Source organism: Pseudonaja textilis, chromosome 3 (genome assembly GCF_049901715.1).
Source record: "Pseudonaja textilis isolate UNSWEBS1 chromosome 3, rPseTex1.2, whole genome shotgun sequence".
Classification (NCBI taxonomy): domain Eukaryota; kingdom Metazoa; phylum Chordata; class Lepidosauria; order Squamata; family Elapidae; genus Pseudonaja; species Pseudonaja textilis.
In genome coordinates this window covers 6,913,072-6,931,699 of record NC_141992.1, presented here as the reverse complement: position 1 = coordinate 6,931,699, position 18,628 = coordinate 6,913,072, and the positions used below count along the sequence as shown (strand labels likewise).

At 43.9% G+C, this 18,628-nt stretch overlaps 1 protein-coding gene and 1 long non-coding RNA gene across 2 annotated transcripts in view; both read left to right on the top strand.

Moving 5' to 3' along the window:
• The first annotated feature begins 403 nt into the window (after positions 1–403).
• Positions 404–4,171, top strand: NPBWR2 (neuropeptides B and W receptor 2). The gene is made up of 2 exons (XM_087928866.1): positions 404–679; positions 2,242–4,171. The coding sequence occupies exon 2, from the start codon at positions 2,408–2,410 to the stop codon at positions 3,416–3,418; it is 1,011 nt and encodes a 336-aa protein (XP_087784992.1). The 5' UTR covers positions 404–679; positions 2,242–2,407; the 3' UTR covers positions 3,419–4,171.
• A 10,993-nt stretch (positions 4,172–15,164) lies between these two features.
• The window catches only part of LOC148125999 (uncharacterized), a 153,340-nt gene continuing 149,876 nt past the window's right edge, over positions 15,165–18,628 (top strand). Inside the window, exons 1-2 of the long non-coding RNA XR_015742669.1 lie at positions 15,165–15,376; positions 16,893–16,949. This is a non-coding gene — a long non-coding RNA (uncharacterized LOC148125999). The remainder of the gene's footprint in view (positions 15,377–16,892; positions 16,950–18,628) is intronic.

The window sequence follows — 18,628 nt, the reverse complement described above, 5'->3', positions numbered from 1 at the left end:
AGAATAGAATAGAATAGAATAGAATAGAATAGAATTCTTTATTGGACAAGTGTGACTGAACACACAAGGAATTTGTCTTTGATGCAAGTGCTTTCAGTGTACATAAGAAAAAAAATAAAAATTAGATAGATAGATAGATAGATAGATAGATAGATAGATAGATAGATAGATAGATAGATAGATAGATAGATAGATAGATAGATAGATAGATAATTTCCCAGGAAGACCCGAGTGAATTCGGATCGCATCTCCTGGCACCGCTTTGGAGGGAGACGCCGCGTCAGCCCAGCGGAGCCTCGCTCGCCCCCTGCCCTTTCCAGACCGAGAGGGCTGAGCCACGCAGAGTGTCAGGTGGGAGGCCGAAGCTTGGCGGGATAAGTAAGAGAGACCCCGCGCGGGAAGAGACGCGCAGTTCACACAGTCGGCAGCAGCCGATCCGGACACGCTTCGGGTTCTGCAGCTCCGGAAGGCGGGACTGAAAGGCGCAGCTGCACCGCCTCTGCCGTCTGCTGTCCCTTTCTGGGGAAGGGGGAGGGGGGACTTCTCTTTGCAAGGATCCTGGTTGGTGGGCAGAAGGGGGGAGACGGCAGGAAGGGTCGGTCTGGTCTCCCCCTGGCTGCCCCGCTGAGGAATTTTGCTCGGCTGGGAAGAAGCGCCAGGAAACTCCGCAATAGACCAGGTAAGGCAGAAAGGGGCTTTTTGGGGGGGGAGAATTTAAAAGTATCCTCCCTCTCTCCCCCTTCCTTCCTTCCTTCCTTCCTTCCTTCCTTCCTTTCTTTCTCTCTCTCTCTTTCTTTCTCTCTTCCTTCCTTCCTTCCTTCCTTCCTTCCTTCCTCCCTCCCTCCCTCCCTCCTTCCTCCCTCCCTCTTTCTTTCTTTCTTTCTTTCTTTCTTTCTTTCTTTCTTTCTTTCTTTCTTTCTTTCTTTCTTTCTCTCCCTCCCTCTCTCTCCCTCCCTCTTTCCTTCTCTCTTCCTCTTTCTCTCTCCTCTTCCTCCTTCCCTTCCTCTTTCTCTCCTCCTCCCTTTCTCCCTCCTCTTTCTCCTCATTCTCTCCCTCCCTCTCTCTCTCCCCCTCCCTCCCCTTTTCTCTCTCCCTCTTTGTCTCTCTCTCTCTCTCCTTCCCTCCTCTTTCTTTCTTTCTCTCTCCTCCCTCTCTCCCCTCCCTCTTTCTTCTCTCTCTCCTCTTCTCTCTCCCTCTCCTTCCCTTCCTCTTTCTCTCTCCCTTCCTCCCCTCTTTCTTCCTCATTCTCTCCCTCCCTCTCTCTCCCCCTCCCTCCCCTTTTCTCTCTCCCTCTTTGTCTCTCTCTCTCTCTCTCTCCTTCCCCTCCTCTTTCTTTCTCATTCTCTCCCTCCCTCTCTCTCCCCCTCCCTCCCTTTTCTCTCCCCCTCTCCCTCTCCTTCTGTCCCTCTCTTTCTCTCTCTCTCTCCTTCCCTTCCCCTCTCCCTCTTTCTTTCTCATTCTCTCCCTCCCTCTCCCCTCGCCTGCCTCCCTCTTCCTCTCCCCATCTCTCCCTCTTTCTCTCTCTCTCTCTCCCACTACCCATCTCTTCCTCTTTCTTTTTCTCTTCCTCTCTCCCTCCCTTTCTCTCTCTTTCTCTCTTCTCCGCTTTGACACTCAGTTCACCTCAAACCTTTGCTTCCCCGATGCTACCAAGAAGGGATAGATTGTAAAAGCTTGCAATTTTTGGGGTCCCGGCTGATCAAACAGGGCACATGGCATGGAGTGGGGAGGGTTTTTTGAGTGGGGGGGGGCGTGGTGGGCTGTTGAATCCTGCAGGGAGGGTTAAAAGCTGGTTTTCATTCTCTCTCTCTCTCTCTCCCTCCCTCCCTCTCTCTCTCTCTCTCTCTCTCTCTCTCCCCCCTTTTCTTTTTTCCACAAGGTTTTAAGGAAACAGCTGAGTTCGCTCCGGAAAGTGCTTCTCGGTGGAGTACAAAACTGCTTTGGTCTTTGTTGTGAGGCCCAACTGGGGTGAGGGTAGGGCAGGTGTTTTATTGCATCTTTCTGATGCGGAAAGGGGGCTCTGGGGGGGGTGGGATTGAGGAGGCAGCCTCTGTCCAAGGAGTTGACCAACTTTCCTTGCGAGTCGTAACTCTCTTTAAAGCAGCCAACTAGATCCTTTTCAATTGTGTTTGTAACCCTGGCGATCCTTTTTCCCCCCTGTCTCCTGCTTTGCTCCCGTCGCCTCCTTCCCGTGTGGCGTTTTGCTTCCTTCAAAAGTTTAAGAAGGACTTTTTTTTATAGCCCTGCCTGGCAAAATGGCCGAGCCTTTCCTCTCACCAGCCCCGTCGTCTTACCAGTTAACAGATTGACAGAGATGGAAGGGACCTTGGAGGTCATCTAGTCCAACCCACCCACCCCCTCCGCCCAATCTGAAGGACAAAACTCCCTCCCGCTGAAGGTCCCAGGCATGGCAAACGCTTCGGAGGATAGAGCGCTGGGCACCCATGCCACCAGCCTTGGGGCCGAGGACGATGCTTGGGGCGGCGAAAACTCTACCGTGGCCAACTTCACCTCCCAGGAGTTTCAATCCCCAGATTTCTACGTGGTCCTCCCAGTCATCTACTCCGTGATCTGTGCGGTGGGCCTGACCGGGAATACGGCGGTCATCTACGTCATCCTGAAGGCTCCCAAAATGAAGACGGTCACCAACATGTTCATCCTCAACTTGGCCATCGCCGACGACCTCTTCACCTTGGTCCTGCCCATCAACATCGCCGAGCACCTCCTGCACTACTGGCCCTTTGGAGAAGTCCTTTGCAAGATCATCCTCTCCGTGGACCACTACAACATCTTCTCCAGCATCTACTTCCTCACCGTCATGAGCATCGACCGGTATTTGGTGGTGCTCTCCACTGTCCGGTCCAAGAGGATGCCGCACCGTACCTACCGGGCAGCCCGTCTCATCAGCATCTGCGTTTGGGTTTTGGTCACCCTCATCGTCTTTCCGTTCTTCATCTTCGCCAATGTCTACAAGGATGACTTGAACATCACCAGTTGCGGCCTCAATTTCCCCAAGCCCGAAAGAACCTGGTTCAAAGCCAGCCGGATCTACACGCTCCTGTTGGGCTTCGCCATCCCGGTTTCCACCATCTGCGCCCTTTACGCTGCGATGCTGTACAACTTGAGGAGCATGAGTTTAAACTCCAATGCCAAAGCGCTGGACAAGGCCAAAAAGAAAGTCACCATTATGGTCTTCATCGTCTTAGCGGTGTGTCTCCTCTGCTGGACGCCCTTCCACCTGGCCACCATCGTGGCTTTAACCACGGACTTGCCCCAGACTCCCATGGTCATCGGCGTGTCCTATTTTATCACCAGCCTGAGCTACGCTAACTCGTGTTTAAATCCTTTCTTGTACGCCTTCTTGGATGACAACTTTCAGAAAAGTTTCCGGAAGATGTTAGAATGCAGAGCTGCTTAAAAACCTCGGATTCCTAATCCAAACTTGGGTTTCATCAACACACACACACACACACACACACTCCTCTTGCAAACTTTGGGCTTCGAGGTCCATAAAAGATATATATATATACACATATATACAGCTGCGGCCACATTGCATTAAAACATCGAAAGGAGGCGTCCGAGTGCACATCATTCTCTACGCAGGTAGTCCTCAACTTATAGCTGCAATAGAGCCCCTCCAAATTTCCAAGTCACTTCGGTTAAGTGAGTTTTGCCCCATTTTACAACCTTTTCTCGCCGCAGTTGTTAAGTGGGTCGTACAGTTGTTTAAGTGAATCTGGCTTCCCCCAAGTTTACTTGGCTTCTGGCCAAAGGGGATTGGATGACCCAGGGACCTCATCAATACGAGCCATCTCAATTTTGAGCAAGGGGGTCGTGAGAATGCTGCAGCGGTCGTAAGTGTGGAAAATGGTCCAAAAGTCACTTTTTTTTCCCAGTGCTGTTGTAAGTTCGAACAGTCACTAAACGAAGAGCTGTAAGTCAAGGACCACCTGTACATATCAGTGGGTTTGCCTTGCTTTAAAATTATGTTCAGGTAATTTTGCTTTGCTCCAGTGCCTAATTATATTATATATATATATATATAAACCAGGAACTGTGGAGGGCAAGATTTGAATTTGACAGCTGTGATGTTATTAACCTTGATTTTCCTCTGCCCCCTGGTGGATAAGAACCAAATTGCTCCGTGAATAAATAGCATGAAAATAGACTTGGAAGTCGTCTGAGTAACTGGGACTGGGTTTGTTTGTCTGTTTGTGTTTATATTTATATATTTTATTCATTCTTATTTATTTCTTTTGTCCCAAGGTGCATATGAATAAAGCTTCTCTGTCTTTCACCCCTAAGCATCCAAAAGGTTGCATTACAAAATTGTATCCTAAGCAGTATTGCAGGCTAACTCTGCACACAGCCTGGAGTTTGATCCTGACTGGCTCAAGGCGGACTCAGCCTTCCATCTTTCCGAGGTCAGCAAAATGAGGAGCCAGATTGTTTGGGGGCCCTAGGCTGACTCTGTAAACTGCTTAGAGAGAGCTGGAAAGCACTGTGAAGCAGTGTATAAGTCTATGGAAATAAATACTGTGTTTCCTCCCAAATAAGACCCTGTCTTATATATATTTTTGCCACCAAAAATGGAAGCAGGTCTTAATTTGGGGGGTGTTGTCATCCACTGACTAACCTCACTTGCGTGCGTCGCCCCATGCCTCCTTTTTGCCTCAGCAAGGCCTTCAGGAACCTTTCCTTCTGTGGCTGGCAAGGCCTCTGCAGCCGATAACAGAGCTCAGGATCGATCTGGAGCTTTGTTATCAGCTACAGAGGCCTTCGGGAAAGCCTTGCCAGCCTTACTGGCTGCAGAAGAAAAGGGCCGGCAAGACAGGTGCCGGGGTGTGCGAGGCCTGGCTACAACTGTCCAAAGTTAAGTAGTAGGGCAGCTCCACCTACCCCCATCCCCACACTACCTTAATTTTTACTCGTCCACTCTAGAGTGGGTGGGATCTTAATCAGGGCTTCTTTTGGGGATAGGGTTTATATTGGGCGCATGTGTAAAACCAAGCTAGGACTTACTTTCAGGGTATGTCATATTTACCAGGAAACAGGACAGATGTCTTATTCAAACTTGGTGACTTATTCAGGAGCTGCAGATTTATTCGCGGTGCCCTATTTCTGCAGCAATAATGTTTCTGCTTCCTACTTGGAACACGATTTTGGTAAAACAGAACAGACTGCAAACCTCTGGAGGCTTTCGTTGTTGTTATTTTTCAGCCAAACGGGTTCCAATTAGGAAAGTTTAACATATTTGAGAAATCCGGTCTTCAAGGCGTTCTATTTTGACAGTTGGTTTATTTTAATTTTTGCAAGGGTCCATTGCTTTCTCATTTGGGGATGCGTGGCAAAGAGAGTTTGCAAAGAGAGTGCTTTTTTTGGGACGAACTTAGACAGGTTTGCGTAGGTAATTTGTAGGGAGGAGGTGTGCAAAAGAAAAAGTGTGCGTACTTCTGGAATACGTGACACTAGGAAAGTAAGAAAAGAAAAAAGAAGCAATGAATTCCAACTTCCTCTGCTACAGTAAAATTAGGCATTAACATCAAATCACAACTTTTTGCTTTTTCTTAGTAGTATAAACAAGCCATTTCTATAAAGATGGCTTGTTTAATTGGTAATTAAAGTCTAATTGGTAAATCCCAAAGTCAGAGTTTCATTCTTCCCCACCTCAAGCACAAAGTTCAGAAACAGTCTCCCTATGGAAACAAAAGTACTTACGTTCTTTTCTTTAATCAGAGTGGTGCTGTCAGGGTTCTGCAGTTCCTCCAATTAAATCGTGAGTCTCGAGCCAAACGTCCAAAACTTCAAAAGGATTTATTGGGAGTTCACATGTCCGGCACTGCCTGGGTGTAGCCGACTCTGAGACACATCATTCATTGTGACCCTTGACCCTGGTTTTCCCACCACTCCCTGGGTGTATCGTAATTCATATTCTCCAATGGGACACCTCCATAGCCAAGAGTCCTCAATCATGCTCTCCAGTTAGATATTTGTGCGGCGGAAACTTCAGTCAGCTAGTTACTATCTTTGAAAAACTATTTATGGAATGCACTTTCGGTTTCCAAGGTGCTGCACTGCTCCCCTCTCCCTTTTCGTTGGCAACTCTAAAAAGACCATTTTATGAGTTGACAGGTCAATTTTGCCATTTTGGCCAACTCCCTAGAAAACACCAAACTCAAATGTCTGTGGAGATTCTCAATCATCCAGCAGAAAATCTGGAGAAAACCAAGTAGTCTCAAAGATGCTTTTCCCAAAAGACAACTGAACTTTCTTGTTTCTACTTTTCTTTGAAAACCTTTCGCTTCTCCCCCAAGAAGCTTCTTCACTTCTGTTCAGTTCTTCAGCTTCGAAACGGAAGACATTTCTTGGACGAGAATGAAAACGTTTTCAAAGGGGTGTCTCCAGATTTCCTGCTTTGAAGAGGCCTCAGAATTGGTGGGAGACTAGCAGTGCAAATAAATAAAATGAGTTCTGGTTGTGACCCTTCCCTTGCCACCCATTTTTGGGACAGGTCCCACCCTCACAATGTAACTCACACACTGTGATGACCCAAAGGGGCATGGCACAAAAGCAACAAAGTCGCAAAAATAGGTAAAGTCCCTTTAATTCCTCCAACTTGGCCCCCAATGTCCAGTTATCATCGGCTGGAGAAAAAACTCTCCAAAGAACAGTTTTTAAAGGGAAGAAATTTACTCCAAACCCAAAGTACATGTAAAATATAAATTAAAACCAATACAAACCACACTGCAGCAATTAACGAGACAGGGCAGGGTAAGGAATTGCAGAACTCAAAAGATAACGAAACACACACAGTTGGGAAGATGCCAGAACCCAGATAAGACTTGACAAACAGATAATGCATGCTTTGCTTCCAGCAAGGTGCTCTGTGCAAACACCCTTTTTATCCTGTTTTCCCAGCTGCAGCTTAATGAAGGGAATCAGGGCCCTTTTCTCCCCATAACCCCTGTTGCTCCCTTCTCCGTTCCTCCCTACATACCCTAGGATGAAGAGGGGGTGGGCCTGGGTCTTTCTCTGAATGCCCAGCCAGACTGTGCCCTTCCCCAGTTTCCTCCCCAGCCACTGGAGCCACACTCCCACTTCCTCCTATCAGCTGCTCAATCTCTCCCTCAGAATCAGATTCCAACAGGGGCATGACCAGGGGTGGGATTCAAATTTTTTAACAACCGGTTCTGTGGGCGTGGCTTAGGTGGTGGGCATGGCTTAGGTGGTCATGTGTCTGGGTAGACATGGCTCGGTGGTCATGTTATTGGCTGGGTGTGGCCAATTCAATATCACTCACATCGAGGCACGCATCTCCTCGCCTGGCCTCTCATGACTGTGGGGATGCTGCAACAGTCGTAAGTGTGAAAAATGGTCATAAGTCACTTTTTTCAGTGCCATTGTAACTTTGAATGGTCACTCCCCACAAGCAAAGTACCAGCAAAGGAAGGAAAAAAGCTCCAGAGAAGTTCCTGAGACAGGAAGTCTAGTGGTGCCAAGAACATAATAAGGGTTAACAGAGAGGCAGTTTCTGTAAGCAACACCAGAATGTTTCCTTCCTGCCTTCCTTACAGGATTAGGCCAGTAATTTCTTCTAACAACCGGTTCTCCCAACTGCTTTGAGTGTTAACAACCAGTTCTAGCGAATAGGTGCGAACCTGTAGAATCCCACCCCTGGGCATGACACATACCCAAAGGGATCAAATTGCTTACTTCTGATTCAAAGCAAACAGTCCATTATGAAAGTGGGCTGATCCCCCTTGGAAGTCCAGGCCAAGAAGTGGTCAGAAATCCTACCTGGATACCAGGTCTCTTTTAGCTACCAATTCATCTGAAGTCATGGCACCAGTTTCTGTTATAAAATAAAGACAAGCAGAACAGGAAATACAAGCATGCAACCTCATTTGGCTTTGAATCAAACGTTTATTTCATGAGCAATTTGGAACATGAAAGCCATCAAAGTACAAGCAACAATTCAGTAAGATAATATTTACATCAACAGCAATGAGGTCCAGAGATAATAGCTGGGTCCAGCGAGGAGCAGCTACCATCAGTGGCCATGATCTGAGATAAAACCCCCTTCTTGTATAATCTTTTCTTTACATCTCTTCTATTCCTCTGGAAGATTACCAGGGCAACTTCTTCATTCGCTATGCCATCTTGTTGCTTGGCACTTATTTGAAAAACTCTTGCCGTCTGCACTTTTTGGTTCTGTATTCTCGTAATGTTCCAGACTGTTATATCCAAAATAGCCCCCAAACTGATTGAATTGCAACTATTCGTTTCACACAATTGCAGATGACAAATTTCCCCTTAGTTTGCATCTTTTGCCAAGTTAGTGCTTTAATATAATGTATAGTGCTCATATAAGAGGCAGTAAAAGTCAGGTTCAAAGGTAGGAAGCATAGACCCAGGTAGACAGTTAAGGGTCTCACCTCACACCAATGAGGAGACTGGGGGAGGGGGAGAGGGGTGGAAAGAGACTTAGGTGTGGATTTTCTTTTTCCAGGCACAAAAAAAATCCTTGCAAACTATCTTTTCTGTTGGGTCTTATAATGTTGTGTTTATCTCCTCCTCATGCCTGAAATGAAGCTAAGATTTCATCTGAAGTCCTCCTTAGTTGTATGAGCACTAGCACTGATGATGTTACCTAGTTGGGTCATGAAATGTCTGCAAGAAAACAAGCAAGCTTGGAGAGCACCAAGGACCTCATAGTCCTCCTCCTCCTCCTCCTCCTCCTCCTCCTCCTCCTCCTCCTCTTTCCTTCCTCCTCCTTCTCGTTCTCCTTCTCTTCCTCCTCCTCCTTCTCCTTCTTCTCTTCCTCCTACTCCTTCTCCTTCTCTTCCTCCTCCTCCTCCTCCTTCTCTTCTTCCTCCTCCTTCTCCTTCTCCTCCTCCTCCTCCTGCTCCTCCTCCTCCTTCCCCTCCTCCTCCTCCTCATTTCCACAAACACCCCTCCCTTTGAGCACTGATGATGTTGCATAGTTGGGTCATGAAATGTCTGCAAAAAAACAAGCAAGGTCAGAGAGCACCAAGGAGCCCTCATGTCAACCCTGAGCTGCAAATATTCTCTATTATCACTATTATTATTATTATTATTATTATTATTATTATTATTATTATTGATTTGCCAATCGCTTACAAGATAATAGGCATAAGTATAAACATGAGTAAGAATACAGGGAATAGGTACGAATACATGGGGACAATAGGACAGGGACCGTAGGCACGATGGATGGATGGATGGATGGATAGTTATATGAGTTTTTAAATACTATTTCCCCTTTTATTCTGCCACAATTCTAAGGCAGCCTTGGGGGAGGAGGTGAATCTGGGAAGAAAAACAATTCCAAAATAGTCCATCAACTACAGTTCTGCAACCTTAGAAAGCTTAAGAGGCGTGGACCTCAGTTCCCAGAATTCCCCAGCCATCATGCCCACGCTGGCTGAGGAATTCTGGGAGTTGAAGTCCACCCTCTTTAAGCTTGCTGAAGTGGAGAAACCCAGAGCCAAAAGCAAGGATCTACTTACATTCAACGGCTCGGCCTAACCTGGTGAATTTTATTTTGAGTGGGTTTCAACTCTTGGGACCCTGTAGATTCACCCAGGGAGGCAGCAGTAAAGACCAACCTACTGCACTGAATTTTCTTAGTAGCCCCCTATCCAGGCATTAACCTGATTCAACAGTGCTGAACTTTTTCAAGATCAGCTTAGAGTCAGCTAGTTGACTCTAGATGACTCAACGGAGCTCATTCATTCCTGTGGGGTCTTTGAGGGTCTCTGAGCTCATTTGTTTTCCTGCAGATGTTTCTTAACCTAACTAGGTAACGTCCTCAGGGATAGAAATGGGAGGAGGAGGAGGAGGAGGAGGAGGAGGAGGAGGAGGAGGAGGAGGAGGAGGAGGAGAAGGAGGGGAGGAGGAGGATGAAGAAGGGGAGGAGGAGAGGAGGAGGACTGCGGGGTCCTTGGTGCTCTCTGAGCTTGGTTGTATTGTTGCAGATGTTTCATGACCCAACTAGGTAATAATATTGGTGCTGGAAGGAAGGGGTGTTTGTGCAGAGGGGGAGGAGGAGGAGGAAGGGAGAGGAAGACTGTAGGGTCTTTGGGGTTTTCTGAGCTTGATGTTTTTCTTGCAAATGTTTCATATTGCAACTAGGTAACATAATCAGGGCCAGAAGGGAGTAGGACTCGTGGAGTGAAGGGAGGAGGAAGAGGAGGAGGAGGAGGAGGAGGAGGAGGAGCATTGTGGGGTCCTTGATGTTCTCTGAGCTTGTTTATTTTCTTGAAGACATTTCATGACCCAGCTAGGTAACATCATCAGTGTTAGAAGGGAGACAACTCCCAACTCCAACCCAGACAAGCAATCAAATGTTAAACAACAGCCTAAGCACGGAGGCACCAAGACCACTCCCACCAACACTGACAGGGCAAGGCATTGGTTCATAAACAGAGAGAGCAAATCCCGCTCCCCTCTAGCACTGATAACATTGCCCAGTTGGGTCATGAGACATCCGTAAGAAAAAGAAAGAAAGAAACCAAGCTCAGAGAGCGCCAAGGACCCCACCCTGTTCCCTTTGCTTCTTTTTGCAACTTCTTCCTCCCCCACCCACCCCCCAAAAATTATAACAAATGTTTCTCTCTTTCTTTTCTTTCATAACAATTAAAGTTGGTCAACCTGTCGCAGAAATTTAGTTTCGCCAGAGCAGTTAAAATGTTAAGGGAGATGACATCCATCCATCCATCCATCTGTATTTATTTACTTACTTACTTACTTACTTACTTACTTACTTACTTACTTACTACCCGGTAACCCGGGTATTTATTTATCCTGTATTACACAGGAAAAGCGACCTGGAACAAACGTAATTTGTAATGTTGCATTTTCCCCATTACCAGAGAGAGCCCCTTGTGGAGTACCGTGAAGCCGTTACCATGGCAATTCCACAGCGCTGTGCAGTAGAAGACATTTGAAGGCAGTACGGTAGAATCCATTTGCAGGCACAACAGGCTGTGTCTTAAGAACACATACCCCGACGAGTGTTAGGGGTGTCTTACCCCTATGGTATCTGTTTCCAGAGAATAAGTAATCAGTGTGCCAAGTTTGGTTGAAATTGTTCGAGGCATTCCAGAGTTATGCTGGAACATGCACACACATAAAGAAGATTTACTTACTTACTTACTTACTTACTTACTTACTTACTTATTTATTTATTTACTTAATAAATTGACTTATTGACTTATTCATTTATTTCCAACACGGGTCAAATGACTTTTGCTCCTTCTTGCTTTGCTCAACGTACCCCTCAGGGATGACCGATTTTCCCTTTTCTTTATCACCAAAAAGGAAAATGGTTCGCTCGTGATTGGAAGTGACTCTGCACACAGCAGTTGCTTCTCTTTAGGGTTCCTCTTTGCACAGACGAACTGTTTCTCCTTCAGACTGGAGACAGAGGTGAACTCTCAAACGGCCTTATGTCTCTCTCAGATCTGTAAGTCGAAGCTGTCTCAGATTGCTTGGGGAATAACGGCCTAATATGGTTCTGAAGGTCAGGAATGTTCCTTTCCCCGCCCTTTTTTTTTAACATGCTGGTAAAATAGACTCTCTGGGGAACAAATAAATCACATGTAAAATAGATATATTTGGAATCTGGGACTTTGTGGAGAACTTAGTGTTCTTGCTGCTTTCACCGATTTTTATATATATATATATATATATATATATATATATATATATATATATATATATATATATATATATATTTTTCAGCTTTGTTCGGGTATTTTCCCACGTCATTATAGTGGTGCTTTTAAAGTTGTAGCAACATATATATGTTCTTATTTTCATTTTTAACCTGCTCTAAATAGAGGACTTCATTTTTAATTTGGGGAAGGTGTCAATATTTTTTTGTGCTGCTATGACAGAGGCATCTATTTTGTTCCTATAGTATCACCTCTAGCTTCCCTTGACTTATGACTATAATTAAGCCCAGAATTAATATTGTGCATAGTTGCAAAAATTAACAGAATAACCGAATAGAAGAGTTGGAAGGGATCTTTGGAGGTCTTTTAATCCAATCCAGAACTCAAGCAGGAAACCCTAAATACCATTTTCAGACAAATGGCTGTCCAATCTATTTTGAAAACTCCAATGTTGGAGCAGCCACAACTTCTGGAGGCAAATTGTTCCACTGATTAATTGTTCTCGTTGCCAGGAAATTTCTTCTTATTTCTAGATTGCTTCTCTCCTTGCTTAGTTTCCATCTGTTGCTTCTTGTCCTGTCTTCAGGGGCTTTGGAGAATAGTGTTGAGGTAATTCCCCGTTAGGAGAATGAGTGCATACAGGGAGACGTAGTGAAAGTAATGTTGAATAACACACACACAGCACACAGCTACACTGTATAGTAAAATGTAGGTTTTACTTCCAGTAAACAGTTAAGCAAAGTCCAACAAACAGTCCAAGTCATACACAGTTATAACAGTCAGTTTTCAATCCAGGGATAACCCAATAACAAAGTCCAGTATCAAAACCAGTTCAGTAAAAGACTTACATCAAATCCAAGAATAACGATGATCAGCAACAGTCAATAGGGAAATGCAGGAATGGCAACACTCTCAACAACGGGACAGAACAACCCAGGTTTCTGGCTCCATCTTATGGCCGTTTGAGAAACCACACCCAATTATAATTTTAGCATTCCCTTAAAGAGACAGTATTAAAATGTCTATCCTGGTTTATATATTTCCAACCCAACTGTTAGGTGACTTACATTCCTAACTAATAGCTTGACTTCCTTTTCTTCGGTGCAGCCCCTGAGATATTGGAAAAATGCTATCATGTCACTCAGTCCTTCTTTTCATTAAACTAGACATACCCAATTCTGGCAACCATTCTTCATAGTTTTAGCCTCCAATCTAATCATCTCTGTTTCTCTTAACAAATTAATCCTAACAAATAAAGCAAGTCACCACTGATTGTATAACTTTTTTTACATTGGTATTAAATGACCACAGAGATCATTATGTCAATCATTTTTGCCAGAAAACAGAAATAAATGCCAGAAGAAGAAAAATCAAAATTTGCTGTCACATCAACATGAAATGTTGCAAACAACTGTAAGTACCTTTTGGCTGGTATATTGTAACTTCAACTGGTTTCTAAGCAACTGGTTGTAAGCAAGGAGTCTGTAATGGGAAAGACATCAAGTGCACATTCTAGTTTGTTTTTTAAAAAATTGATTTAATAGTTTTGCAATTCTGAATTCCAGAAACTTCTGTCTGGCTGTGATGACCCAGGGCATGGCACAAAGACAATACAGTCAGTTAATCAATAAAAGTCCCTTTATTAGCTCCAACTTTGCCCTCAATGTCCAGGTTACCTTCTGGCTGGAGAAAAACTCTCCCAGGAACAGCCTTTGACTGCAGAGAGTCAAGTTCAAAACATGGTCAACAAAAACTACAAGTCCAATCAAGGCAAAATGAGGTAATTAGTTTGGTAGGGCAGGAGCAAGAATTCCAGATGTGAAGGCATGGCAAAACTCACACAGTTGGGAAGACATCAGGAACACAGATAAGCAAAGTCAACACAAGATAAGCTCACATTTGCTCCCAGCAGCTGCTGCACAGAGCCTGCATGTCTCTTAAACATTTTTTTCCAGGTGTAGCTAATGAAGGGAATCAGGGCCTTTTCTTCCCCCATAAACCACGCAGCCCATCTTGCTCCCTTCTCCCTTCCTCCCTGCATGCCCTAGGATGAAGAGGGGGTGGGCCTGGGTCTTCCTCTGAACTCCCTCTCCTTTGTTCTACCTCTCCTCTGTTCTGCCCAGCCAGACTGTACCCTTCCTCAGTTTCCTCTATAGAAAATGGAGCCACACTCCCCAGTCCCTATCAGCTGTTCGTCTTCCTGCTCAAATTCAGACTCTGACAGGGGCATGATGCTGATGAAAGAAATACTTCCAAATCTCCTAGCAAACTTCCTAGGATGTCAGCAATCCTTTGACCAGATTTTCAAGAAAAGATTGGACAACCATTTCTCCAGGACTCCTGTCTTGGACAAGGGGTTGAATTAGAAGATCTCTGAGGTCCCTTTCAATTAGCAGAAAACCAGACCCAGTGGATCACGTCAAGTGTTAACACCACTTTATGATGCCTTGGTAAGATCACACTTGGAATATTGCATCCAGGTTTAATCGCCACAATAGAACAAGATGTTGAGACTCTAGAAAGAGTGCAGAGAAGAGCAACCAAGATGATTAGGGGACTGGAGGATAAAACATACGAAGAACAGTTGCTGAAATTGGGCATGTCTAGTTTAATGTAAAAAAGGACTAGGAGCGACATGACAGCAATATTTGAGCAGTTGCCACAAATATTGCCCATTCTCCAAAGCACCTGAGGGCAGGACAAGAAGCAATGGGTGGAAACTAGTCAAGGACAGAAGCAATGTAGAACTAAGGAGAAACTTCCTGACAGGGAGAACAATTAATCAGTGGAACAACTTGCCTCTAGAAGTTTTGACTGCTCCAACACTGGATATTTTTGAGAAGAGATTGCACAATCATTTGTCTGAAATGCTACAGGGCCATGTTGGCAAACCTATGGCATGCATGCCACAGGTGGCGTGTAGAGCCATTTGTGCTGGCACACCTTTTTCGGCCTCCCAGAGGCTTGAGGAAGGCTTCTGCAGGCTTTGCAAGCCAAAAACTAGGCCCGTTTTGTCACTTCCTATTTTTCTGGAAATACTGGAAGTGACGAAACGGGCCTAGTTTTCAGCCTGCAAAGCCTGAAGAAGCCTGCAGAAGCTTTCCTCAAGCCTCTGGGAGGCCGAAAAAGGACTCAAATTGGCTGAAAATCAGCTGTGAGGCACAGTGCAGATAAGAGGGCGGCAGGGAAAGAAGCCAAATTAGTTCCGGCTTGTGGTGCTTCGGTGCAGGCAGGAATCCGTGACTGTGCACGGTCTCTGCCTGTGTTCACTGCCTGAGTGCCCCGAGCCATTTGGCTTCGGGGCTAAGCCACCTTTGTAGAAGGTGGTGAAGACTGGGGGGTTCTGGCAGGGACGAGAGACATCGCATCTCTCTTCCCTAGCTGGCTAAATCTCCCTCTCCGATGGCAGCTGAGCGGCGGTCTCTAATGGCCGCCACTTAGAAGAGCTCAGCCGGGAAAAGGAAGTGCTGGAGGAGTTTGTGAAGAAATGAAAGTGATTTTGCTGACCGGGACAAAGGAACAGTGAAAGTATCCTGGTATTTAACACCTACTAAAGACACATTGTTCCCAGACTGAGTAAGTAGCGAATGGATATCAAAGGGAAAACTTTTTTTCTTTTCACTCTCCTTCCAAACGGAACAGCTTTGAGAGAAATCGGAAAACCCGCATTGAAGGTATGCTAAATGCTAAAGACTATGCTAATGCCAAAGGGATAAGGATTTCTAAATATTTAAAGAAAATTTTTTCTTTTGCTATGAGTGGAAAGGGAGAGGAAAAAAATTGAAGTAGAAGTTGAAAATAAGGAGCAGACTGCCTAGAATTTTAAAGAGCCATTTGAACATTAATAAGACTTCAAAAAGACATATTTTAATTGGAACTTTGTGATCTAATAGCAACCCCAGAAAAAGAAATGGAAGAAGGGAAAAAGTGCTAAATGAAATAGTCTATCTGGATTGTTTGGTGACTTTGCATCTTTTGGGAAACTTTTTTTCTTTGTTTAAAAACACTCGGGTGGTTGTTTTGGGAAAATTTTTTCCTCTTTATAATGGCATCACTCTTGGATGAATCTAAAACTGAATATCTAAAATATAAAAAGGAAGAACAAGACTGGAAAGATACCTTGGACATTCTTTTTCAATCTCTAGAAATGGTGGTGCATTCTTATGGAGAATTGATTGCGCGGCAGGATAATTGGGACAAAGAAGAAACTATTTTTGATGAACATGTGATTCTATTGGGGGAGAAGAAGGAAGAGGAAAAGGAAAAAGGGATTTTAAAACCTAAAAAAACAACCAAAAAAGATAAAAATGAGTTGAAAGGTGGATATAAGGTTAGAAAACAACAGAAAAGGGGAAAGCGGAAGAAGAAAAGGGAGGTGGAGAGACAAAGGGGTAAAAAGGGTAAGGAAAAGAATAAGCAAGGGAGAAAGGAAGGGGTGAGAAGTCTCAACGATGGGAAGCAAGATTTAAAGAAACAAAATTTATTTAGAGACAATGGGTAAATTTAATTGAAAAAGGGATTCTGTAAGGTGCATAAGGTTGTATTATTGTAGGCACTTTTAGAATAAAATGTTTAAGATATAAATAAGTATCAATAGGTATGATTAAAATGGTTTTGACAGGGGTACTAGCTATATTATATATTTATAAATTTGTTTCTTTGTTATTGTCGTTCTTTCTTTTTTCTTTTTCTCTTTATATAATATATTGTGTGACTTTAGGATGTGCTAAACAGAATCCCAATACAAGTTATGTGTGATATTAAGTATTATTAGGTTAGGGAAAAGAGTTAAAGGCGTCATACTCTAATTAGCGTACAGGAGAGGTTTTGTTTAAAGAGAAAAAATGAATGGATAGTTGAGAACAGACAAAGAATGATAAGTATTATGACTTGAACTGAGATAAGTAGAATAAAATTAAGAGAGTTAAAAAAAGGAAGAAGCTATATAGAAAATGGGAAACGGTAATAAGATATGGAATGATATATAAAAGGAACATGATTTTTGAAGGGGCGTCTGTACGATGAGTTTTAACCCGGGATCAAGCAACTTTCAGAAAAGATGTTTTATGTTTTTATGTTTTATGTCTTGCTTGTTTTTGTATTGGAAGAGAATAATGAAATTGTATAAGACAGATGGATATAAAAAATGTACACAATCTAAAGTTAAAGAGATATAATTTGAATAAATAGAAGGAAAGGAAGTAATAAAGAGAAGTTCGGGATAAGATATGAAGATGAACAGATAAGGTAAATATATATATCAAATTGTGCTTGTTTGGAAATGTGATAACTTGGAATAATTCTGTCTTTAAATAAGATGTTGTATTGGGTTTTTTTAGAAAAAAAAATTCTTATGTCATTATATTTTATGTTTTGTTTGTCTGTGTGTTGTTTTGGAAAATCAATAAAATTTGTTTTTTTTTTAAAAAAAAGAGGGCGGCGGGGTGGGTGGGTGGGGATTGCGCACGCATGCCTAGGGGGGCATGGGGGAGTGCACATTGCCTTCTGGGTGCTGGCACATGCGCACGAGCATGCAAGCACGTGCACAATTTTTTTGGCACAGGAGCCCGAAAAGGTTAGCCACCACTGCTATAGGGGGTTGGACTAGAAGACCTCCAAGGTCCCTTCCCACTCTGTTATTCTATTATTATCAGTGCTGTGGATTCATTACTTCAGAAACCTCAGATATCAAATGCTGGTGTAAATGGGGAGTGGAAAAAAACCTTCAGGCTTCTGCAATCTCCGGAAATGCATTTGGTTTTGTTTGCAATCTCCTTCAGAGTAAAATGTCCTTTGCCTTTCATGAATAGGGTTGTTTTTCTCCACTTTTCCTACAAAATGAAGCAAGTAGTAATTATGAGAAGGGCCACTATATCACGTCAGTGCAATGCTCCTCTGTGACGCAGCTCCCATTGCTACGCTACCAAACACCAGCAATCTATACACTCTCATCCGCTATAGTTGATTGGAGAAGGAAATTGTGGCTTAATTCATAGACCCTGCGTGAAACTCTGGTTTTGATTCTTGAGGGCTGCAAGTTACTACCCTGTTTCCCCGCAAATACGACCTACCCTAAAAGTAAGCCCTAGCTTGGTTTTTTACATGTGCGCCCAATATAAGCCCTACCCCACAAAGTAAGCCCTAATTAAGATCCCACCCACTCTGGGATCTTTTCTAAAGGCCGCTGTAACTGATAACACAGCCCCAGGTGGATCTGGAGCTCTGTTATCAGCACAGAGGCCTTCAGGAAAGCCTCGCTGGCCGCAGAAGAAGAAGTTGATTGTAACTTTGGTTGCTAAGCAACTAGTCGTAAGTTGAGGGCTGCTCATCCAGGGTCTCTTGGGGTGTGTGTGTGGGTGTTCGTGTTTGTCTCTGTGTCTACGTGTATACATAGATGTGCCTCGAATAGAATAGGTTAGAATGGAATGGAATGGAATGGAATGGAATGGAATGGATGGAATGGAAGAGAAGAGAAGAGAAGAGAAGAGAAGAGAAGAGAAGAGAAGAGAAGAGAAGAGAAGAGAAGAGAATGGTAGAATCCTACCTCTGGTGTAAGATTTCCTGCCTAAGCAGGGGGATGGACTAGAAGACCTCCAGGGACCCTTCCAACTCTGTTATTCTGTTATTCTGGATATCCATGCTCTAATTCATGAACTTCTGTTGTTTTCTTTATATAGTGTCTTTTTTCTTTGTGGGATCTGTTCTTTCGTATATATCATTTTTTTTTATAAAAAGATATACAAAGAGCATAAAAACTATCACAAATAAAGAGGACAAGCAGAACAGAAAGGAAAAAAAAGAAGGAAAAAGAAAAAATTGCAAAAAGAAAGAAGGAACAGAAAGAAGCTTCCAATTTCCTTTGTAGCAAATAGAATCGCAAAATTATCTCTTGCTGTGATTAATAGAAAAAGAAAAGCTTGTTCTTT